At 52.6% G+C, this 18943-nt stretch overlaps 1 protein-coding gene across 3 annotated transcripts in view; it reads left to right on the top strand.

Moving 5' to 3' along the window:
* GRHL3 (grainyhead like transcription factor 3) overlaps positions 1-18943 on the top strand; it is a 33380-nt gene that overhangs the window by 3578 nt on the left and 10859 nt on the right. For 2 of the 3 annotated variants that reach the window (XM_036088998.2, XM_036088996.2), the window contains exons 2-10: positions 8195-8381; positions 11400-11461; positions 12850-13195; positions 13452-13525; positions 13989-14142; positions 14352-14463; positions 15879-15973; positions 18117-18275; positions 18853-18931. In XM_036088998.2, coding sequence (XP_035944891.1) covers positions 8195-8381; positions 11400-11461; positions 12850-13195; positions 13452-13525; positions 13989-14142; positions 14352-14463; positions 15879-15973; positions 18117-18275; positions 18853-18931 — 1268 coding nt within the window. Of the gene's footprint in view, positions 1-8194; positions 8382-11399; positions 11462-11485; positions 11675-12849; positions 13196-13451; positions 13526-13988; positions 14143-14351; positions 14464-15878; positions 15974-18116; positions 18276-18852; positions 18932-18943 lie in introns of those variants that run through there. The other variant, XM_078073632.1, reaches the window with a different exon arrangement.

Genomic DNA, 18943 nt, shown 5'->3' with positions numbered 1-18943 from the left:
TTCCGGACGATTCAATGAGGATGGGAGTATAAATTCAGTTTTGCCAAGGAGGGGTCTGAGACTTGCCCCAGGCTTGCTCAAGATCTCAAGGAAGACCTGGGATCTTAACTAGGTCTTAACCGAGGGGCTAAAATGATGCTCCACACTAATATGTCACCCTGCCTCCTATCTGTACAGATACTGAAAAAGGAGGAGACATGCCAAACTTCTAACAGTGGTTATTTCTTAGTGGAGGAAAGCAGGTGAATCTAGCTCTGCTTCCAATTTTCTCTCCGTTTTGCATTTTATATATTGTGTTTTACATACCTATGTTACTTTTGAAATGGGGAGGGTGAGGAGAGGGAGTCATTATTTTTCAAAGAGAGAATTATTGGTTCACCTACAAATGGTGTTCTCGAAATGTGGTTCCTGGACCAACATCATCATCTTCACCACCTGGGAACTTGTTAGAAATGCAAATTCTCAGCCTCACCCTAGACCTACTGAATCAGAAATTCTGGGGGTGGGGCTCAGCAATATATGTTTTAACAGGCCCTCCAGGCGATTCTGATGCATGTTCAAGTTTAAGAACCATTGGCCTAGAAGACCTGGCAGAGGATTGGGAGGCAGGAGGTTCCCAGATCCTCTTCTGACCTGCCACGTAGTCGCTGGATCAGCAGGCTGAGAGTTTTGCTGCGGGGGTCACACTATGTTTGAGTCTAGCTCTGCCACATGTGGACCAGGTGACTTTTGGATGAGCTCCTTAACCTCTCTAGGTGTCAGTTGCTGTGTGTAAATTGGTGCTAACACCCCCCCACACACACCTACATACCCCTCACAGGGCAAGTATGAGAATGAAAAGGCACAGGGCCTGATGCTTTTATTTATTTTTAAAGATTTTATTTATGTGAGACAGCGAGAGAGAGAACGGGGTTGGGGTGGGGAAGGACAGAGGGAGAGGGAGAAGCAGAGTCCCCACTGAGCAAGGAGCCTGACGTGGGCCTCTATCCCAGGACTCTGAGATCATCCCAGGACCCTGAGATCATGACCTGAGCCGAAGGCAGATGCTTAACCCGCTGAGCCACCCAGGGGCCCCGGGCCTGATGCTTTTAAATAACAGTCCTTTTCCTTCTTCCTCTGTCTTCCTTCACCTCTCAGGAGCTCAGCATTTGCAAAACGGAGCGAAATAATCCTGGCTGGCTGCCTCCCTCCAATCCTTTCATCTTCTAAAAAGTCAGAGCAACTGACCTAGTAAATGTCCTAAAGGGAAATTATCTCACCAATATTTGGTGTTATTTCCCTGGTGGGTGGAGCACCTGGGCGGCAAGAATTGGAAACTCTTGAGGGCAGGGACAGCGTGGTATTTACGTTTGTGTCCTAATACCCAGCACAGGGCCTATTATAGAGTAACCCTCAGTGAACGTTTGTTGAATGAATCAGTGAATGAATGAATGAAAGGATGTGGCACCCCGGGTTTACAGGTGGATTTCAATTTCTTTCACATCTCAGTTGAAAGAGGAAAAAGAAACCCCTGGAAAACTGGACAGGAAACCAAAAGAAGAGCATAGGATGAAAGATGAATTCCCGTAGAGGGCAGAATTTTTCAAAGAGGAGAAAGTGAGTTTCTGGTATAATTAGAAAATGGCACGTAATTAATTTCCATGCAACTAGAAGCGTTGGCCGGGGCCTGACCACCTTCACCCTGCCCACCCGAAGCCAGATGATGCTTGCCTCTCTTATCTGGGAATCTCCAAGCTTCAGGTTTCCTGCTATTGCTAGGAAAAGATGTCCCATTTACAGGTGGGAGAAGGTGAGGCTGTGAGTTGTCATGCAGTGTGCTGGGGGCTACCCCACAAAGTGAGTTTTAGTAATAATAATAATAGTTCATGTTATTATGCGCTGGCACTCTGCTGATTACCTGCATTATCTCATTGCATTTTCCAACAGTAATACCTCACAAAGCTGTAAAGATGAAGTAAAACAATGACTAGAAATTGTTGGGCCAGCACCTGGTGCTTGGTAAACCCTCAAGTGAATAGCAGCTATCCTATGAATTCTGTGAGGTTCATACTCCCGTCTTTCCCCCTTTCACAGGGAAGAAAGCCGGGGCACAGAGAGGTCAAGTTGCATAAAGTCCCACAGCTCATAACTAGCAGAGCTGAAACTGGAACCAGGTCTGTGAAGCTCTGGGGCCCACCCGGGAGACATGAGCTCCCACTACCTCATTCACAGTGGAGGCACTACAGAGCCATGCCCTAGAATGGACTCCACCATGTTTCCATCCAGGACCCCAAAGAGCCCCCAGCCTGTGACAAGGCATATTTCACAACCTGGGCATCCAGAAACCAGATGGGCCACTGGCAAGCACGAGAACCCCGGAGCGCTCCTGTCCTGTCTAGGGAACACCTTGCATGGTGCTGACTGAAAAATGATTCTTCCGTGAGCAACTGTGGCAGGGCCTCCTTGTGGGTAATTACTGAGTGTGATTGATCACTGCTGAGGAGGCTGGGTGGCTCATGACAGGGCTTGGCAAGTTATTGGGTGTATCTGGGTGTCAACACCCAGCTCAGGTGGCCCCTGGAACTCTTCCCCCTCAGGCTGAATGGAAGTGGGACCCAGCTCACTAGATCTGTCCTGTGTCAGGCGCGTCCTTTGGCGGGGCTTGAGCCCCCCAAGCTCCCCTTGGTGAGTTTCCTTCTCCCTTCAGCAGCATTGAGTAAGAGTCCTTCCTTTTACATCTCTGAATTATTGAGGTGCCTTTGAGATGGGGCAGTGATTCAACTTAGTACCAGATAGGAAGCCAAAAGACTCAAATCTCAGTCCTGCTCTATGCTGTGTCATTTGGCAAAGTCACACCTTCTCTGAGAAACTAGAGTTTGAAAGTCCCTTTGCACCCTAAAAGTCCTCAACTGGTGGCTGAGACACATTTACTTAGTCTCATTGGGAGTTTCAAGTGGCGCTCAGCCAGAAAGCTGTGGGCATCGAGAGTCCAACAGGACTTGGGATGAAACCCACTTCACCACCCTGGGCTTCCTCCATCCTGGTGCCCAGAGTGATGCATGGTAGAGTCAGGAGGCCAAGAGTCTGGCCGGGTGTGGATCAGCTGGTAGCACACCCCTCCCATGCTGTGGACCCAGAGTGAGCTGCTAGGGCAAGGCCCGATCCACACTTGAGCCCCTGCATGAGCGGTTTGCACATCCCCACGGGCTAGAGACAGGGAGCTCAGGAAGGGAAGCTCATCAGCTAGATGCCCGATCTCCTCTCTCTTGATCTTCTATTCAACTCTCTCCCAAAGGGAGGAGAAGCTGGGCCAGGGAGGCTCTGAGGAGGCAGCCTTGAGAAGGTTCTTGATACTAGAAACCAGAGACCTCTGTTCTAAGCTTGATGTCATGACATACTAGCTGGTGGCCTTAGGCAAGTCAGTGGCGCTCTCTGTGGCTCAATTTTTCCTGCTATCACCTGGGGGAGAGTCATGCGTTCCCTCCCTACTTTACAGGGGCGTTGCAGGATCAGAGGTGATGACAAATGTATGAGAAGCATGTTGAAAAATACAACACGCCATGCAAATGTGAGGGATTATCAAATCTCTGACTTGCGTTTCCTCCTTAGGGGGCTGGCCTTCCTTGAAACAAGGCAACGTGTGCAAAAACCCTGGCACGCAGTAGGTGGGCAAGCTCTGGGAGCTGTGCCAGGCTTATGCCTTGGATCCTGTGGCTCCTCTCCTCAGGAAGATCCAAGGTCCTCCCCGCCTATCTCCTTGCTCCCTTCTCCCCCACCCCCCAAGCCCTCTTCTTGACCACACCTAGTCACTGCCCAAAGTTCAGGCAGGTCAGGCTTCTGCTTCCTTTCCTTCATAGCTTTCTTCGCCTCTCTGACATTAGCCGTTTGTTTGTTTTTGTGGTCATGACTGTCTTGCTGCCACTAAAATGCAGGCAGCCTGACAGGGGGGATGACCTTCTTTACTTGTTGGCCGAGGACAAGGCCTGGCACATAGTAGTTCCTTGACAAATAGTTGTTAAAATGAGGGATGAATGCCACCCCTATGTATTGGGTTTTTCTTCTCTTCTACTTCCCTTTTTGGAAACTAGTGGTCTGTGGAAAAGTGACTAGTTGTGGAGTTAGATCCCAGGAGGCCTGGCTTTGTAACTCACTTGGCCAGTCGCCTGGAACAGGTCCCCGAACATCCCTGTTGTCTGTTTCCTTGTCTGTAAAGTAGAGATAATAGCACATGATGTATGTTGGGAGGCCCCGTGAGATAATGAATGTGAAAGTCAAGGCAAGGGGTTATTATACTGTCTCTTTTTTGTTTTTGACATGGAACCTCGTTAGGGAGGCTTAGGGAGGATGTTAATATAAGAACCTCGGGCAGAGTCTCCCCTTGACTATCATTTGGGGCTTCTGAGATGATGGTGGTCATGATGATGGTGATGATGATGGCTATTATTTACTGAGTGATTATTCTCTGGCAGGCTCGAGGCTAAGCTCATTTCCTACGTTAATACGCTTAATTCTCCTAACAGCCCAGGAGATCAGCCCCGCTCTAAAGTAGCCAGCCCTGGTGACTCCATCACCTGACTGTGTTTTAATTTTCTTCAGAGCACTTATCACTGACTAAAATTAACTCATTTATCTCCTTGTTTATGGTGTGTCTTCCCCAATTAAGCTGTAAGTTCCATGGGAGCAGAGCCTTATCTGTGTCTTGTTCTTGGCTGATTCCTCAGGGCCTAGAAGAGTTCCTCACTGGGCACACAGAAGACGCTCAATAGACCCATTTAGCAGATGAGGAAATAGCTACATCCTCTTGCCATCCCCTCCTCCCCCATTCTCCCTCCTCCTTCTGGTAGCTGAGGAGTTCTGCCTTGGGCAGGGGCATCAACAGAAAATTTGTGGAGTCCCTGGGGAAGGTGACTGCCCACGGTGGGGGTCACTTGCCCCTCCCACCTTGTTCTTGCTCTGTCACCCATAAGAAGGGCTCAGTCCTTGGAACTCTTCACATCTCTCACCCACTGGGCCCTCAATCCTCAATTCCAGTGTTAAGAGAACAGGGTACCAGAAGTTCTTGGATTTCAGGCTTTGGCACACAAGTCAATGCTAATCTTACCTGTAGTCAAGACTTTCTGGAAGCCAAATGCTTAGCCTTGGAACATGAAGTGGATCGGTAGCATGAGCAGGCGTGGGGACCAGGACACTAGGGTTCCCAGCTCCTGGCCAGAAACTTCCAGTCCTCTCGCTTTCTTACTCAGTCCCTTCTGCCTTGCGTGGGTGGAAAATCCCTGTCTCTCTGTCAGTGGACCATTGGTTCAATGTAGTCCAGAGGAGGGGAATTTCCAGGATAAGAAAGGCATCCTGAAAGGAGACTAGCATGGGGTAAAAAACATCTTTGAGTCCAACAGGTCCAGGTTCAGGTTGAGCTTCTACCACCTACCAGCTGAGTGACCTTGAGCAGGTACTATTACCTGTTTGAGTCTCAATTTCTGCAAGACCTACCTCTCAGGGCAGGGGCCCAGAGTTGAAGAGAGAGTGCAGAAAAGCTGTTGGCACGGTGTCTGCCTATGGTAAACACGGAAGGTCCAACAGCCACTATGCAGCAAGGACTCAGGCTCAGGGATCCCAGCAGGATGGACTGGAGACGCTTGTAGGCCAGAAAAGCCTCCCAGATGAACAGCAAACACTGACCTTTTCTTCCTGATGCAACCTTATCATTGTCTTCGAAACTTTAATTTTTAAATAGGGTAAGAGAAAACTAATAACTCCTCAAAGCTGATAATGGTCATTCCACCAGAGTCAGTGGATTGGGGCAGTAGGGCCCAGATCTGCCATTGACTTGTGGGGTGACCATGTCTGAAACCACTTCGTAGCCCCTCGATGTCTGGCTCCAAGCTGGGTCCAGAGCCCAAAAATGGCTCTCCTGTATTAAGCATTTGTTACATGGCAAGGTCAGTTCTAATCATTTTTCGTGTGGCGATGCCCTCAATCCTCATAATCCTACATGGTGGGTGCTTTTATGAGACTCATTTTACAAAAGAGGAACAGTGCTCAGCACTGGGGATCCCAACTGACATGGGGGGAGGGTGTCCACCGGCCCTTTCCCTGCTTCTCCCATGACCCCTCGGTCGGGGAGTTCCTTTAGCCTGGGGCTGGGAGGGGCTGGGGCCAACTACCCTGGGCCTGCTCTGCAAATTCTTCTAACCCCAGGCCCAGGAGGCAGCAGGGAGGGGCCTCTTTCTCACTTCTCCGTCTTAATGCCCTTGATTTATTGCAGCAGAAACTCGGGGTGTGCCTCCCTTTCTGCACCCCTAGAGCAGGAAGGTTTCTGTCATTTCTCTTTCCTGTGTGACAGCTCCCAGAGCCGACATCCCGCACCCTGGGACCCAGGGAGATGGCGGGGGGTGGCACTGGGCCCCGGGTGAAGCCCCGGCAGAGCTGCCGCCCACTGTCTGCCTGGGTGCGGGCTGCTTGCTGTTCCAGTTCAGTCTGGGAATGTGGGCCCGAGCGCAGGCCAGCAGGGGGGCACTTCCTCACCCACCCACGAGCCTGCCACAGTGTCTGAAATGCCACCCCTTCTTGCATTATGGTAAAACAGGGCGGCTCAGTGGAAAGCACACGGCTTTGGTACTAGACAAGCCTGGGTTTAAATCCTGGTTGTGTCATGGACTAGCTGGGTGATCTGGGGCATTTTCTTACCCTCTCCAAGTCTCAGCTCCCTCATCTGCAAAACGAAGCCAATGATCCTTACCTCGTAGTGTTCTTATACGGAGCGGAGCTTAGGGATGGAAAACGCTCATACATATTCTGTGTCCCTAACGTGAGAGAGTCTATGAGGCTCTCTTAGGAAGGGGGCCATCAGACCATGAAGTGCCCACTTCATCCCTGGGGTTCTCTTGTCCCGGTCCAGCCCCTCCCATCTACTCAGCTACCACTTTCCTTCACACACTCTTTGCTCTAAAGTGAACACACTGGAACTTTCCCACCTCTATGCCTCTGCTCACCACCAAGAGAATGTTTTACACCAGTGATTCTCAAAGGGTGGTCCCCAGACTACCAGCATCAGCAGTACTTACTGAATCAGACTTACTGAATCAGAAACGCCAGGGGTGGAGCCCAGAAATCAGTGTTTTTAAAAACAAGCCTTCCAGGTCCTTGTGATGCAGCTCAAGTTTGAGAACACTATGCTGTATCACAGCATCATCCTGCTGGAGCTCCAGGAGCTTGAGCGATTCCCTTAACTTCTCCGAGCTTCAGTTTCCTTGTCTATAAAATAGGGACAAGAATAGTACCCGCCTTACTTGGTTGTTGTGAGAATTCAGTGAGAGAATTCATGGAAAGTGCTTAGCTCAGCACCTAAAACATGGCCGATGCTCAATAAAGACTAGATATTACTTTTAATAATGACATCATCATTATTCTGCATCACGTCCCTATCCCGGTGACCCCCCCCTTCACATTTCTGCATGATATAATCCTCAGTGCTGAGGGCCCCCAACTGAGGTGTCTGCTTCCTCCGAAAAGCCTCTTGTGATCTCTTTCCTTTGAGCCCGTGTGGCTTGTCTCTTGGGCCACCTGCTTTGTATGTGTCTGAGTTCTCTGCACAGGGCCCGATTATGCCTTGTCCATGTGCCCTGCAGCATCCCCTTCCCCTCCCCTGCCCAAGTTCCTGGCATTTGGGCAGCTGCCTGGGCCCTCTGCAGTCCATGTTGGTCTGAAACGCCACGTCCCAAGACTGGGTTCTGCCCACATGCTTCCTCACCACACTCCCTAACTGGCAACCATGGCCAGCCTTCTGAGTCTTTCATGGTCTGGAGGGGAACTTCTCACTCTGGGTTATCTGGAAATTTTGTTCTTTGCAGCTTGTCATGATTTCCTATCCTTCTTATGCTAAATCCCCTTGAATAAGTATCTACATGGAAGCATTTTAATTGAATCCTCTGCGAAGCTCTGCAAGGTTGGGGTTAGGGTCTTGGTGTCATAGATGAGGGGACTGAGGCCCCAGGTCGACAGCTTCTACATGGCAACATTTGGTATAGACCGAAAGCATCTAGCTCCTGAGTTCAGGTACGTTCTACTGCCCCAAGCTGCCCAAAGTGGGACAGAAGAAGCAGTTTCAAGTTTTCAAGACTGGTAACTCTTTGAATTCCTGGGCATTGTCCTGAGGCTGAGCATTCATGGACCTTCCTCTGGGACAGCCTAACTCTGACCTTCCCTACTTGCCTTCCAGTTTCAGGTCTGTGCGACTGCTAAAGAATGACCCGGTCAACTTCCAGAAGTTCCCCTACACGAGTGAGGATGAGGCCTGGAAGACCTACCTGGAAAACCCGTTGACGGCCGCCACGAAGGCCATGATGAGGGTCAATGGGGACGATGACAGTGTTGCAGCCCTGAGCTTCCTCTACGATTACTACATGGTACGTTTGCCCCCGCTGGGCCTGTACCCCTCTGACTGAACGCACGCCTTCGCTCTCAGGCCTCACGGCCCCACAGCCCACCCCCGGCCCCACACCGTGCTTTTTCTCTCCTCTGGGTCTTCACACATGCTGTTCCCTCTGCCTGGCCCCCTTCCCTTTCCCCTGGCTAAACCCTCCTCTCAGCTCTGGGTCTCATTCCTTCACTGAGAAAGGGGAAGGCTTTCTTGGGTTTCCCGTTCTGTGCCTCCAGGTACCCTCAGCAACTACCATCGTTATCCTCGACTCTTTAGAGACTTGGCCAGCAAGTCTTTAGAAACTTGCTGGCCATGCCTCTATTTCTTCATTCCCCCATGACTGAGCTCTTGCAGGACGGGAACCGCGTGGTGATCATTACTCAGTCCTCAGCACCCCATAACTGCTTGCCACACACATCGCACCCGGTGCATATTGATGGAATGGATCGATGTCTTGGCCACACACACCCCCTCACAATAGTACCCCCAGCCTCTTCTTTCTGCCCCTGTCCCTTAGGTCATCCCAGTTGCCCTGTCCTCCCCACCCGCCTATCCCAACCCCACCACCTAGAACATGCCTTCTGCTCTTGAATCCTTTCCTTTTCTTCCCAAGGCCACTTTCACTTGCCATATCACCTGTCCCTGTCCAGAGTGTCTGACTATCCTTCCTGCCCTTGCTCCCATTCTGTGTAATGTAACACCTCCTGACAAACGGTCCTTATGGTTCTCTAATGGTTTCCAGGGCCTTGGCCTTGACTCTGGGAGACTGTCAGCATCTGAGAACAGGAATGAGGCCCTCTCCCATCTGACCAGTTGGCCATCACAGATACCTAACACACAGTGGCCCCCCTTCCCGTGCCTGTGCCAGACATTGCTCATGGATTCCAGCCTGCCTTCTCACCGGGGGTACAGGAAGCTGAAGAATCTTTCTCAAGCCAGTACTCCAGGCAGCCGCTACCCATCCGTCTGAATTATCACATGATAGCAAACTTTCTCGTTCTCCCTAGGCTGGGTGATTGCTCCAAGAGACTTTCCCAGATTTGAGAATGGGAAACATAAACAGCCAATTATTGAGATAACTGGCTTTGAACTTGAAGATTTAAAGCCACTGTGTAAATAAGCCCTCAAATTTCCTGACCTGAGAAATATTTTATCTACCTTACCCCAGGGGGGAAAGCACACTCTCTGTGTAAACTCACAGGCCAAGGATAGGAAGTGTGGTCTCAGATACAAGAAGGCCCCAAATTTTCTTTCTGGCTTTGGTTCTCACCATGGAGGGGTGTGGTTACCCTACCTTACTTCCTCCCCAGCAGACCCATAGCGTGCTGATAGTGTTTGGACCAGGCCTTGGGAAAGAAATCTGTATTGACTCCCTCAGGCTGGAGATGTGGTGAGAGCCAGAATCCTAGGCCTGGATTTAACCCCCAGGCTGGGATTTACAGTTTGAGGTTGGGGACCATAATGTAAAATCCAGTACCATCTTCCCAGGCAAAGGGCCATTCCCAGGGCCAGAATGGTGGGCACAGGTTCTGGAGGTGATACCTGTCGTGGTTTTAGTGAAAACACCTGCCCCACCCCCACCTCCCCATTTCAGAGCACTCTGGGTTCAGAACAGCCCCATGGATAGTAAGGACAGGGTCTCATGATGTGCAGGGGGGATGGAGTTGGGAGTTTGAGACCTGATCTGGCCACAAACTGGCAGTGTGGTTTTGGGCAATATACTTCTAAAAGTAACAGCGTATGGTTTCTTACTGAATGCCAGGCTCTGTGCCTGGCACCTTCCCGCATGCTCTCCCATGGGGTGTGAGTAAGAGCCCAGGCATTGGAGTCCCTAGGCTGGGTTGGAGACCTGGTTCTGGCTTTATTAGCCAGAGGTCGAAATGACCTGGATGCTCTAAGATACAACAACATTATAATTATGAAAAGTCACATTTAGATAGTGTTCTCCATGTGCTAGGTCTAAGCACTCACAACAATCTCAGGAGTGGGTGTTACTATTATTATCCTTGTACAGATGTGGACAACGAGGTACAGAGAGGTTAAGGGACTTGCCCCCCAGGGCACACAGCCAGTATGTGGCATATCTGGGAATTGAACCCAAGAAATCTGGATCCAGAGTCCACGCTCCTAACCACTGAGACAACAGAGCCTCTCCAGGCCTCAGTTTCCTCATCCATATAATGGAGATGATATTAGTAGCTATTACAGAGTGGTACAGGGCTTAAATTAGAGATCACATAGAAGGTACCTAGTAGAGGGCCTAGTGCACAAGAAGTACTAGACTAAAAAACAGCAAGCAAGGGGCGCCTCGCTGGCTCAGTTGAGAGAAAATGCAACTCTTGATCTTGGGTTTGTGTGTTGGAGCCCCATGTTGGGTGTAGAGATTACTTACAAATAAAATCTTAAAAACCAGCAAGGGGCACCTGGGTGGCTCAGTCGGTTGAACATCCGACTCTTGATTTTAGCTCAGGTCATGATCTCAGGGTTGTGGGATCCAGCCCCATGTCGGGTTCCTTACTCAGCGGGAAGTCTGCTAGAGATTTTCTCTCTCCGTCTCCTGCCTCTTCCCACCCCCACCCCCCTTCTCTCTCTCTCTAATAAATAAATCTTAAAAAAAACCCACAAAAACTAGCAAGCATTATTTTTACTAGTAAATCTTCAAATACTCTTGAAGTAGGTATTATAATCCCCCACTTGCCATATGAAGAAACTGAGTCTCAGAAAGGTGAAGTCATTTATTCAGAGTCACACAACACTTTTAAGTGGTAAAGTTAGAACTTAAGCCAGATCTGCCTGACTTCGAATTCCAGGATGCCTAACAGCTAATCTTGGGGTACTTCTTCTCACTCTCTAACTTGGGACTCAGACTAACTAATGGCCAGCCAACTCCAAGGACTGGCAGGTTTTCCCCCAGTGACCAAGGTAGTTCCTCTGTCTGGCCAAGGCCGCCCGAGGGGGTTGATCTTGCCATAAATGCATAAATCCCTCTTTCCTCTCCACTCAGGGCCCCAAGGAGAAGCGGATCCTGTCCTCCAGCACTGGGGGCCGGAACGACCAAGGAAAGAGGTGAAGTTTGCTCAACCACCATCTCGGCCCCTTTCCTCATGCTCCCCTCCACCTCTGGGCTCTTAACAATCGGGCACAGAAGGCTCAGTGCCCAGGGCCCACAGGACTCTTAGGGGCCCATGGAAGTGAGAATTTATTTTAAAATCAGAAGAAAATAATGAACATAATCCAACCTGGATTACACCTATCTTTATACCAATGCAACTGTAAAAGGTATTTTAAAATATTTTTTTTTTAAGGTGGGAAGAGTCTGAAGGCAAGAGACTAGGGCTCACCAAGTCATAATGAGACCCTGTTCCACTAGAGAGCCTGCAGGCCATGTGGGCTGGAGTTTACTGAAAACAAACTTCAAAGCCATGGTCCAGGAAAAGCCCGGAAGGCAGCTTTTCTGTCCTAGCTCCAAAACCCTCCTCCCTGCAGTCTCACGGGGAGGGAGACCTGGCCTGGGGAAGGGGACACCTGGGTTCAGGTACTTCTTTCCTCTGGCTCTCTTGGGCCTCTGCCTGGCATTATAGCCTCGGGGCGCTGATGTTCCCCTCCTAGAAGGCAGCCCAGGCCATGCTCACGGCCAGATGGGTACTAGAGGGACCCTGCCCTTTCTCTACTCTTCCCCCCCCCTCCTCCCCCACGCCTCCCCACCTACCATGTAGGGCCTCTGCTGGGAAACCTTCTGGGCTTCTCTCTGCCTTCCAGAAAATCCAAGCTGCTAAGGCAGGCATTATGGCTCATGCTGCTGGCTCAGGGCCCCTCCGTGCTAGGAACAGTAGGGTTGTGCATGGGACTTTACTGAAAACTAATTTTTAAACATGTTGTTAGCTTTTCTGATGACAAAAGTAATACCCGTTTGTTATAAAATATTCAAACTCTATAAAATATATAAAGTAGAAAGTAAAAGTTTCCTGTAATCCTACTCCCCTGCCCCGCTTAACAGTTTGGAGTATACCCTTCCAGACCTTTTTCTCAACATATATTAACTGTACTGTGTTAACAGTAATACCCACTCCCCCTCTCCCCCTGCCCCCCCCCCCCACACTGTGTAGATGACTCAGTGCAGTTGTTTTAAGGTGGGGACATTTGACTCTGGGTAAGAAATAAATGAACTTTCAGTTTTTAAAATGACCAAGTACTATAAAAGATAAAGCAGATGTTTTTCCCCTCAACCCTGAGCCTGTACTTGGTTCCATTCTTGACACCCTCCTCCCTGCTCATCCCTGTGACAAACTGGCCTGTTACTCTGTCTTGCTTCATGCACGTCGGGAAGATCTAACATTACGTGGGATTAAAGAGGGTCAGTGGGTCAGCGTGATGGTCACCCTCCAGTCCAACTGAGGGTCCCCTCGCCCCTCAGAGAGAAGAGGTGCACTCACTCAGCCCTCCTCTGTCCCCAGGTACTACCATGGCATGGAATATGAGATGGACCTCGCTCCCCTTGAAAGTCCCACGCATCTCATGAAATTCCTGACAGAGAATGTGTCTGAAACCCCAGAGTACCCAGATGTGCTCAAGAAGAATAACCTGATGAGCTTGGAGGGGGCCGTGCCCACTCAGGGCAAGGCAGCTCCCCTCCCCCCTGGCCCCAGCAAGCTGGAAGCTGGCTCTGTGGACAGTTACCTGCTGCCCACCAGTGATATGTATGATAACAGCTCCCTCAACTCCTTGTTTGAGAGCATTCATGGGGTGCCACCCACACAGCGCTGGCAGCCTGACAGCACCTTCAAAGATGACCCACAGGAGGTGAGGGCCCACCCCCATACCCCTCACAGCATCCCTGGATATGTGCATGCATGTGCAGAAGGAGAGAAGACAGTGAGGAGGTCAGAGGTTTGGAATCCTTGGGATAAAAAGTCCTAGAGCAGAGGCAGGTCTGCCATGTACTGTTGTCCCAGTTGTGCACTGCATAACCTGCACAGCTGTACGGGACAGCTCTGGGATGAGGCCCCAGCAGCCTGAATGTGGCCATTTATTCTCTTTGAATTGTGTTTCTCTGCAGTCGCTGCTCTTCCCGGATATCCTGAAAACATCTCCAGAACCCCCGTGTCCAGAGGACTATCCCAACCCCAAGAGGTAACTCAGCCCTTCTGGAACCTTGGCCACTTGGACGGTAGGCAGAGGCTATAGACAGAGCCTCACACTGTCCCCAGAGCAGGCATCGTCAGTGAATGAAAAGAGGGGAGTGAAAGCACATGAAGGAGAGAGACAGATTTCTACATTTCTTTCTTGGGCTGTGGCAGGGAGCTCAGAGCCCTGTTCAAAAACTGAGGTTCTGTTGCCCTTCATCTCCCCTGGGGCTTTGTCACCCCTCAGGGGTCTCTCTGGTTTCCATTATTTGTTATTCATCAGGATTGTGGCTCAATGAAACCATAAATAGAAACTCCAAAAATGAGGAAACTGAGGTCCAGGGGTAGAATGATTTCTCAAAGTCCCACAGTAAATCCCCAGCACATCCTCAGCCTCCTGTCGCACTGCCCTCTGGGATACTCCTGCCTGCGAGCTCAGCCTCGCTGTCCTCCCCCTCTCCTCCCTGCAGTGACTTTGAGTACACCCTGGGCTCCCCCAAAGCCATCCACATCAAGTCGGGGGAGTCGCCGATGGCCTACCTCAACAAGGGCCAGTTCTACCCCATCACCCTGCGGACCCCGGCAGGCGGCAAAGGCCTTGCCTTGTCCTCCAACAAAGTCAAGGTAGGTTGTCCCTGGAGCAGCTCGGGAAGGGGCTAGGATGGTTAGGCCAGCCCGGCCTGACAGGGACCCTAGGGAGCCGGTGCCACTGCCACGGAGGGGGGGACATGGAGGCAAAAGGGCAGGGGCGCTGGACCAGGGCTCTGGGAAGGGATGGGGACTGCCTGGGCCTCTCCTGAGGCTGGGGGTCACAGCGGCCGCTGTGCTTGCAGAGCGTGGTGATGATTGTCTTTGACAACGAGAAGGTGCCCGTGGAACAGCTGCGTTTCTGGAAGCATTGGCATTCACGGCAACCCACTGCCAAGCAGCGCGTCATCGACGTGGGTAAGAGCCCCCCCAGAACCCCGTTCCTGGCTCTCGGTCTCTCCCTGTCCCTGTCTCTCTCTCTCTCTCTCTCTCTCTCTCACACATACACACACACACACACACACACACCCCAATTGGGTCTTTCTTGCCCTGCCCCTTTCCCCAGCCCCCTGTGATCTCGGCGGGACTTAGTTCTCACCCCAGCCTCCTGCCTGGCCCCTGTCTCCAGGTCCTGCACTGTGGGGTTTGCAGGGATTTGCATCTGTGGGCTGGAAGAAGGGGCCTCTTTTCTGTGTTGCTTTGGGGTAAACAGTGCCCTAGAGACCCCAGCAGTGTCAGATAAATAGACCCCTGGGATACTGGCCTGCGTGTCCCCGTAGGGGGCTTAGCCCATTGAGACACAAATGCCTAAGAGAACAGAGCAGACTGCAGTGTGATTTGGAAGGTTGGAAGGACAGTGCAGGGCAGTTCTGCTTTGGGAGCTGGGACTCTGGGGCTCTGTAAGCAGGGAGAGGGCCTGGGGAAGGGACACGGGGTGCCACTTTATCCCTGTCCTGGGCCCCGGGATGTGTGGGAGGCACCACCCATCCTCGGGCCTCCAGGTTCTGACTCCATCACTCTTTTCTTGACTGTGTGACCTGTGTCACCTCCCTTTTCTGGACCTCAGTTTCTTCAACTATCAAATGGAATAAGGCCAGCTACCCTGCCTGCCTCCAGTGCTGTTTCTTCTGCCTTGGAGTCACATGCCCTGGAGAACACGATATCACTAGGGATAATCCCATGACATGTCTGAGAGGCCATATAGCAAGTGGGTAGGAGCCTGTGTCCAGGGGCCAAAGCTGAGCTCCAGTCCTTGCTGTGCCTTTTTTTTTTAAGCTGTGGCACCCTGGCCAAGTGACCAGACATCTCTGAGCTTCATTTTCTTTCCATCTGTAAACTGAGTGTTCATAGCATCACTGTGAGGATTAACTGAGGGCTCGCCATACTGACGTGTTCAGTAAGTGGTGGCCGTCCCCCGGTTCGCTCACCGTCCGTGCGATGGCTCGGCGTGACGAGTCCCGGAGCTGCTGCTACGCTTCCTGGTGCCCTTACCACCACCGGCACTGCTCTTACTCCTTCTACTACTACCGTGTCTGGGAGACCCCCCCAAGTCCCAATCCCACTGCAAACTCGAACCTCCACCCAAAAGTGATGAGGGCCCTGGCCTAGCCGGCCAAGTTAGGGATTCTCTGCGGGGTTTGGGCACATCTGCTTCCCAGGCTGGACCTCAGTTTTCCCATCTGTAACCCAGGGCACAACCATCAGTTTCCCCCACCACATTGAAGCCTGGTTCTTGGGGGAGAGGGTAGCCCGGCTCCTAACTGCCCCCCCCCCAGCATGTCCCCAGATCCCTTTCCTCCTGACTCTCCCCTTCTGGTCTCCTGTGGTTCCAGCTGACTGCAAAGAAAACTTCAACACCGTGCAGCACATCGAGGAGGTGGCCTACAACGCCCTGTCCTTCGTGTGGAATGTCAACGAGGAGGCCAAGGTCAGTGCATGGCTGTGACGGGGCTGGGTCCCTCGGAAGTCCCCAGGTGGGGATCTAGGATTGTGGCAGCTGCTTTGATGAGCGTGCCCGTGGAGGAGGCAGGATAGAGAGAGGAGGAGAAACACAGCCTTCCAGAAAGGCTAGGCCTACGTCCCAGCCCTGTGACCGTGGCTGCAAAATTGGGGTGCAGTGAGAGCACCGACTGAGGGGTTCACATGAGGATCACGTGTGCTAAGTAAAGGGTAGAGCCCAGCCTGGCTCAGCAGTGGGGGCTGTTGTTATCAATCCCATCCACCCATTCACCAGATGGGAAAACCGAGGTCACACAGCCAGCCACCGATGCACCAGGTTTGCCAACTTGCAGGCCAGTCAGGGTTGCAGGAGGAAGCTTTGGAGTCCGCAAGGGAGGCCGCAACCCCGGTTACATCACTTCCTGCGTCCAGTAGAAGGGAACGGTAGTCTGCCTCCTGGGGTTGTAGTGAAGATCCCCTGGGATCATGCATGTCTCAGAGCCGGGCACAGGGCCAGACCCTTGGGAGAGGCCTGAAAGTGGAGCCTCTGGTGATTTTTTCATCCCAGCCACTCAGTGCCCAAGGCCAGCTTGCTGTGTGCTTCTGGGCCTCTCTGTGCCTTGGTTTTCTGTTGGGAGAGCTGGCGTTGTGGAAAGGGCACTGGTCTGAGAGCCGGGGGCTGGGTGACCTTAGGCCTGTCCTTTGCCTCCTTGCGCCAGGCCTACCCTCTCAGACCAGGGTTGGGTCCAGCGCATGGCAAGGGCATTTCTGGCCTGGACAGGCTGGGGAGCTTGCCTTATGGGGCGGTCCAGGCTGCCTGGAGAAAATAGAGCTGAAGGGGCTCTGAAAACTCAAAGGGAGGCACAAAAGTGAGGGATTATTATTATTCAAACAGATGCCAGGGGCTGGAGGAGGAGCTGGGGCCTCTGGTGCAGGGAGGCGGGGGAAAGAGTTTCATAGGAAGGGAGAGGTGGGTTTCGGCTTGGATTTTCTCACAGCCCCTTAAGCCCCCGGGCGTGGGTCTTTCTCATGCAGCTGGGTGGGAGCTGCATTTGGGCCGAGTTGGCTGAGGGGGAGGTATGTCTGGCATGCGCCCGGGGGCCTGGCCCCCACAGCCAAGGAGGGAAGGGGGGCTGCTCAGGCACCGCACCCCTACCTGTGCAGGTCAGGATCATTTCCGAGGGAAATGTCCCAAAGAACAGTGGCCAGTCTGGAGTGGGGTGTGGCCCTGGCACCCCATGGAGGAGTCAATCAGGTAGACAATCACCAGGTGAGCCTGCCAGGGAGTCCCAGCTGAGACTCAGCCCAGACTGCCATCGGCTGGGCCTAGGCTTTGGGTTGAGACCAGCAGTCACACTCACAACAGGTCACTACATGCCCAGCCCAGTAGGTGCTCCACGCGCCCTCACAGCCACATGAGGTAGGTTTAATTAACCCCATTTTGCAGATAAGGAAACTGAGGCTCTGCGAGGTTAGAGCACTTGTCTCAAGCCACGTGGCCAGTGAGTGGCAGAGCCCAGCTTCCCCAACCGAAGTCCGGGTGGCCGCACGCCTGGGCTCATTCTGCTGGAATGTGGAAACATCAGCAGGTCACCCCTCTGCTCAGAGCCTCTGCTTCCTTGGCTGTAAAATGGGGGTGACAGGTCCAATGATGGCTGGAGCTGGTGGTCAAGGGTGCAGAGGGGCAGGGTCTCACCCCTGTGGCCCGGGGCCAGCGGGAAGGTGGTCTTCCGGGGCTGGGGGGAACGGGCTATGGCCCTTCCATACTCCTCACTCTGGCTGGCAGAAAAATGAGGCTCTGGACTTTAACGAAAGCCCACGAAGGACCCCTAACCTCCCTCCCAGGGCCTTGATCCTTTGGGCTGCCCTTGGCAGTCTGGTGGGAGCTGCCTCACCCGCTGCTGAAGAGCCTGGGCTCCAGCCTGGGCCCTCGCCACACCCAGTGTCACCTGGGGATGGCCGCGCGCCACCCCGAGCACCAGGTTGGCTGTCCATAAAAGAGGTGGTGATGGGTGCCTGCCAGGGGTGCCACTCCCCAGGGGCACAGTAGGCTCAGTGATCAGGGTGCTTGTGGGACAGCAGGGCTGGCGCCCAGGGCAGGCTGTTTCTCCAGCTTCCCTGTCTGTCCCCAGGTGTTCATCGGTGTCAACTGCCTCAGCACAGACTTCTCCTCGCAGAAGGGGGTGAAGGGAGTCCCCCTGAACCTGCAGATCGATACCTACGACTGCGGCTCAGGCACTGAGCGCCTGGTGCACCGAGCCGTCTGCCAGATCAAGATCTTTTGTGACAAGGTAGCTGGGGTGGGGGGTGGGCTGGGAGGGAGAAGGGCCAGCCCCCACCCGTGCGTCCTCCCCAGCCATGCGGGGCAGGTCTGTCTCCCTCTGCTTCTTGCTCTCCGCACGTCTCCCTCCTCCGTGTGCTTGTCATTGTCTGTCTTGGCCTCTAAGTCTATTTTTCTCCCTCTCTCTGCACTTCTGTCTCCCCTCTCTGTCTCTTTCTGAAGATCTCTTTCTAGATCTCTCTGAAGATCTCTCCATGTCTCTTTCTGTGTCTTGTCTCCCTCATGTTTCTCTTTCTTCTTCTTGTCCATCTCTGACTCCACTTCCCTCTTCTCTGTTTCTCTGTCTGTTCTTCTCTCTCCACGTCTGTCTGTCTGTCTCTCATGGCCTGGACTGACCTCAGACAGGGCTGGGCGGGGCTGGGCCCAGCGGGCTGGGCGCTGCTACTTTCCCATTTCCTGGTCTCACTCTGGGAAGAAAGCAGCCCTAGAAGGCTGGCAGCCCCGGAAGGCTGGCCCATAGTTAAGATGCAAGGCAGCCAGCCCCTCCCAAGGCCCTTGGTGACCCCCTTCCCCCTCTTCCCCCGCAGGGAGCAGAAAGGAAAATGCGGGATGATGAGCGGAAGCAGTTCCGGAGGAAGGTCAAGTGCCCCGACTCCAGCAGCAGTGGTCAGTGGGGAT

This window comes from Halichoerus grypus, chromosome 5, assembly GCF_964656455.1.
Source record: "Halichoerus grypus chromosome 5, mHalGry1.hap1.1, whole genome shotgun sequence".
Lineage (NCBI taxonomy): Eukaryota > Metazoa > Chordata > Mammalia > Carnivora > Phocidae > Halichoerus > Halichoerus grypus.
This window is presented reverse-complemented; position numbering and strand designations above follow the sequence as displayed.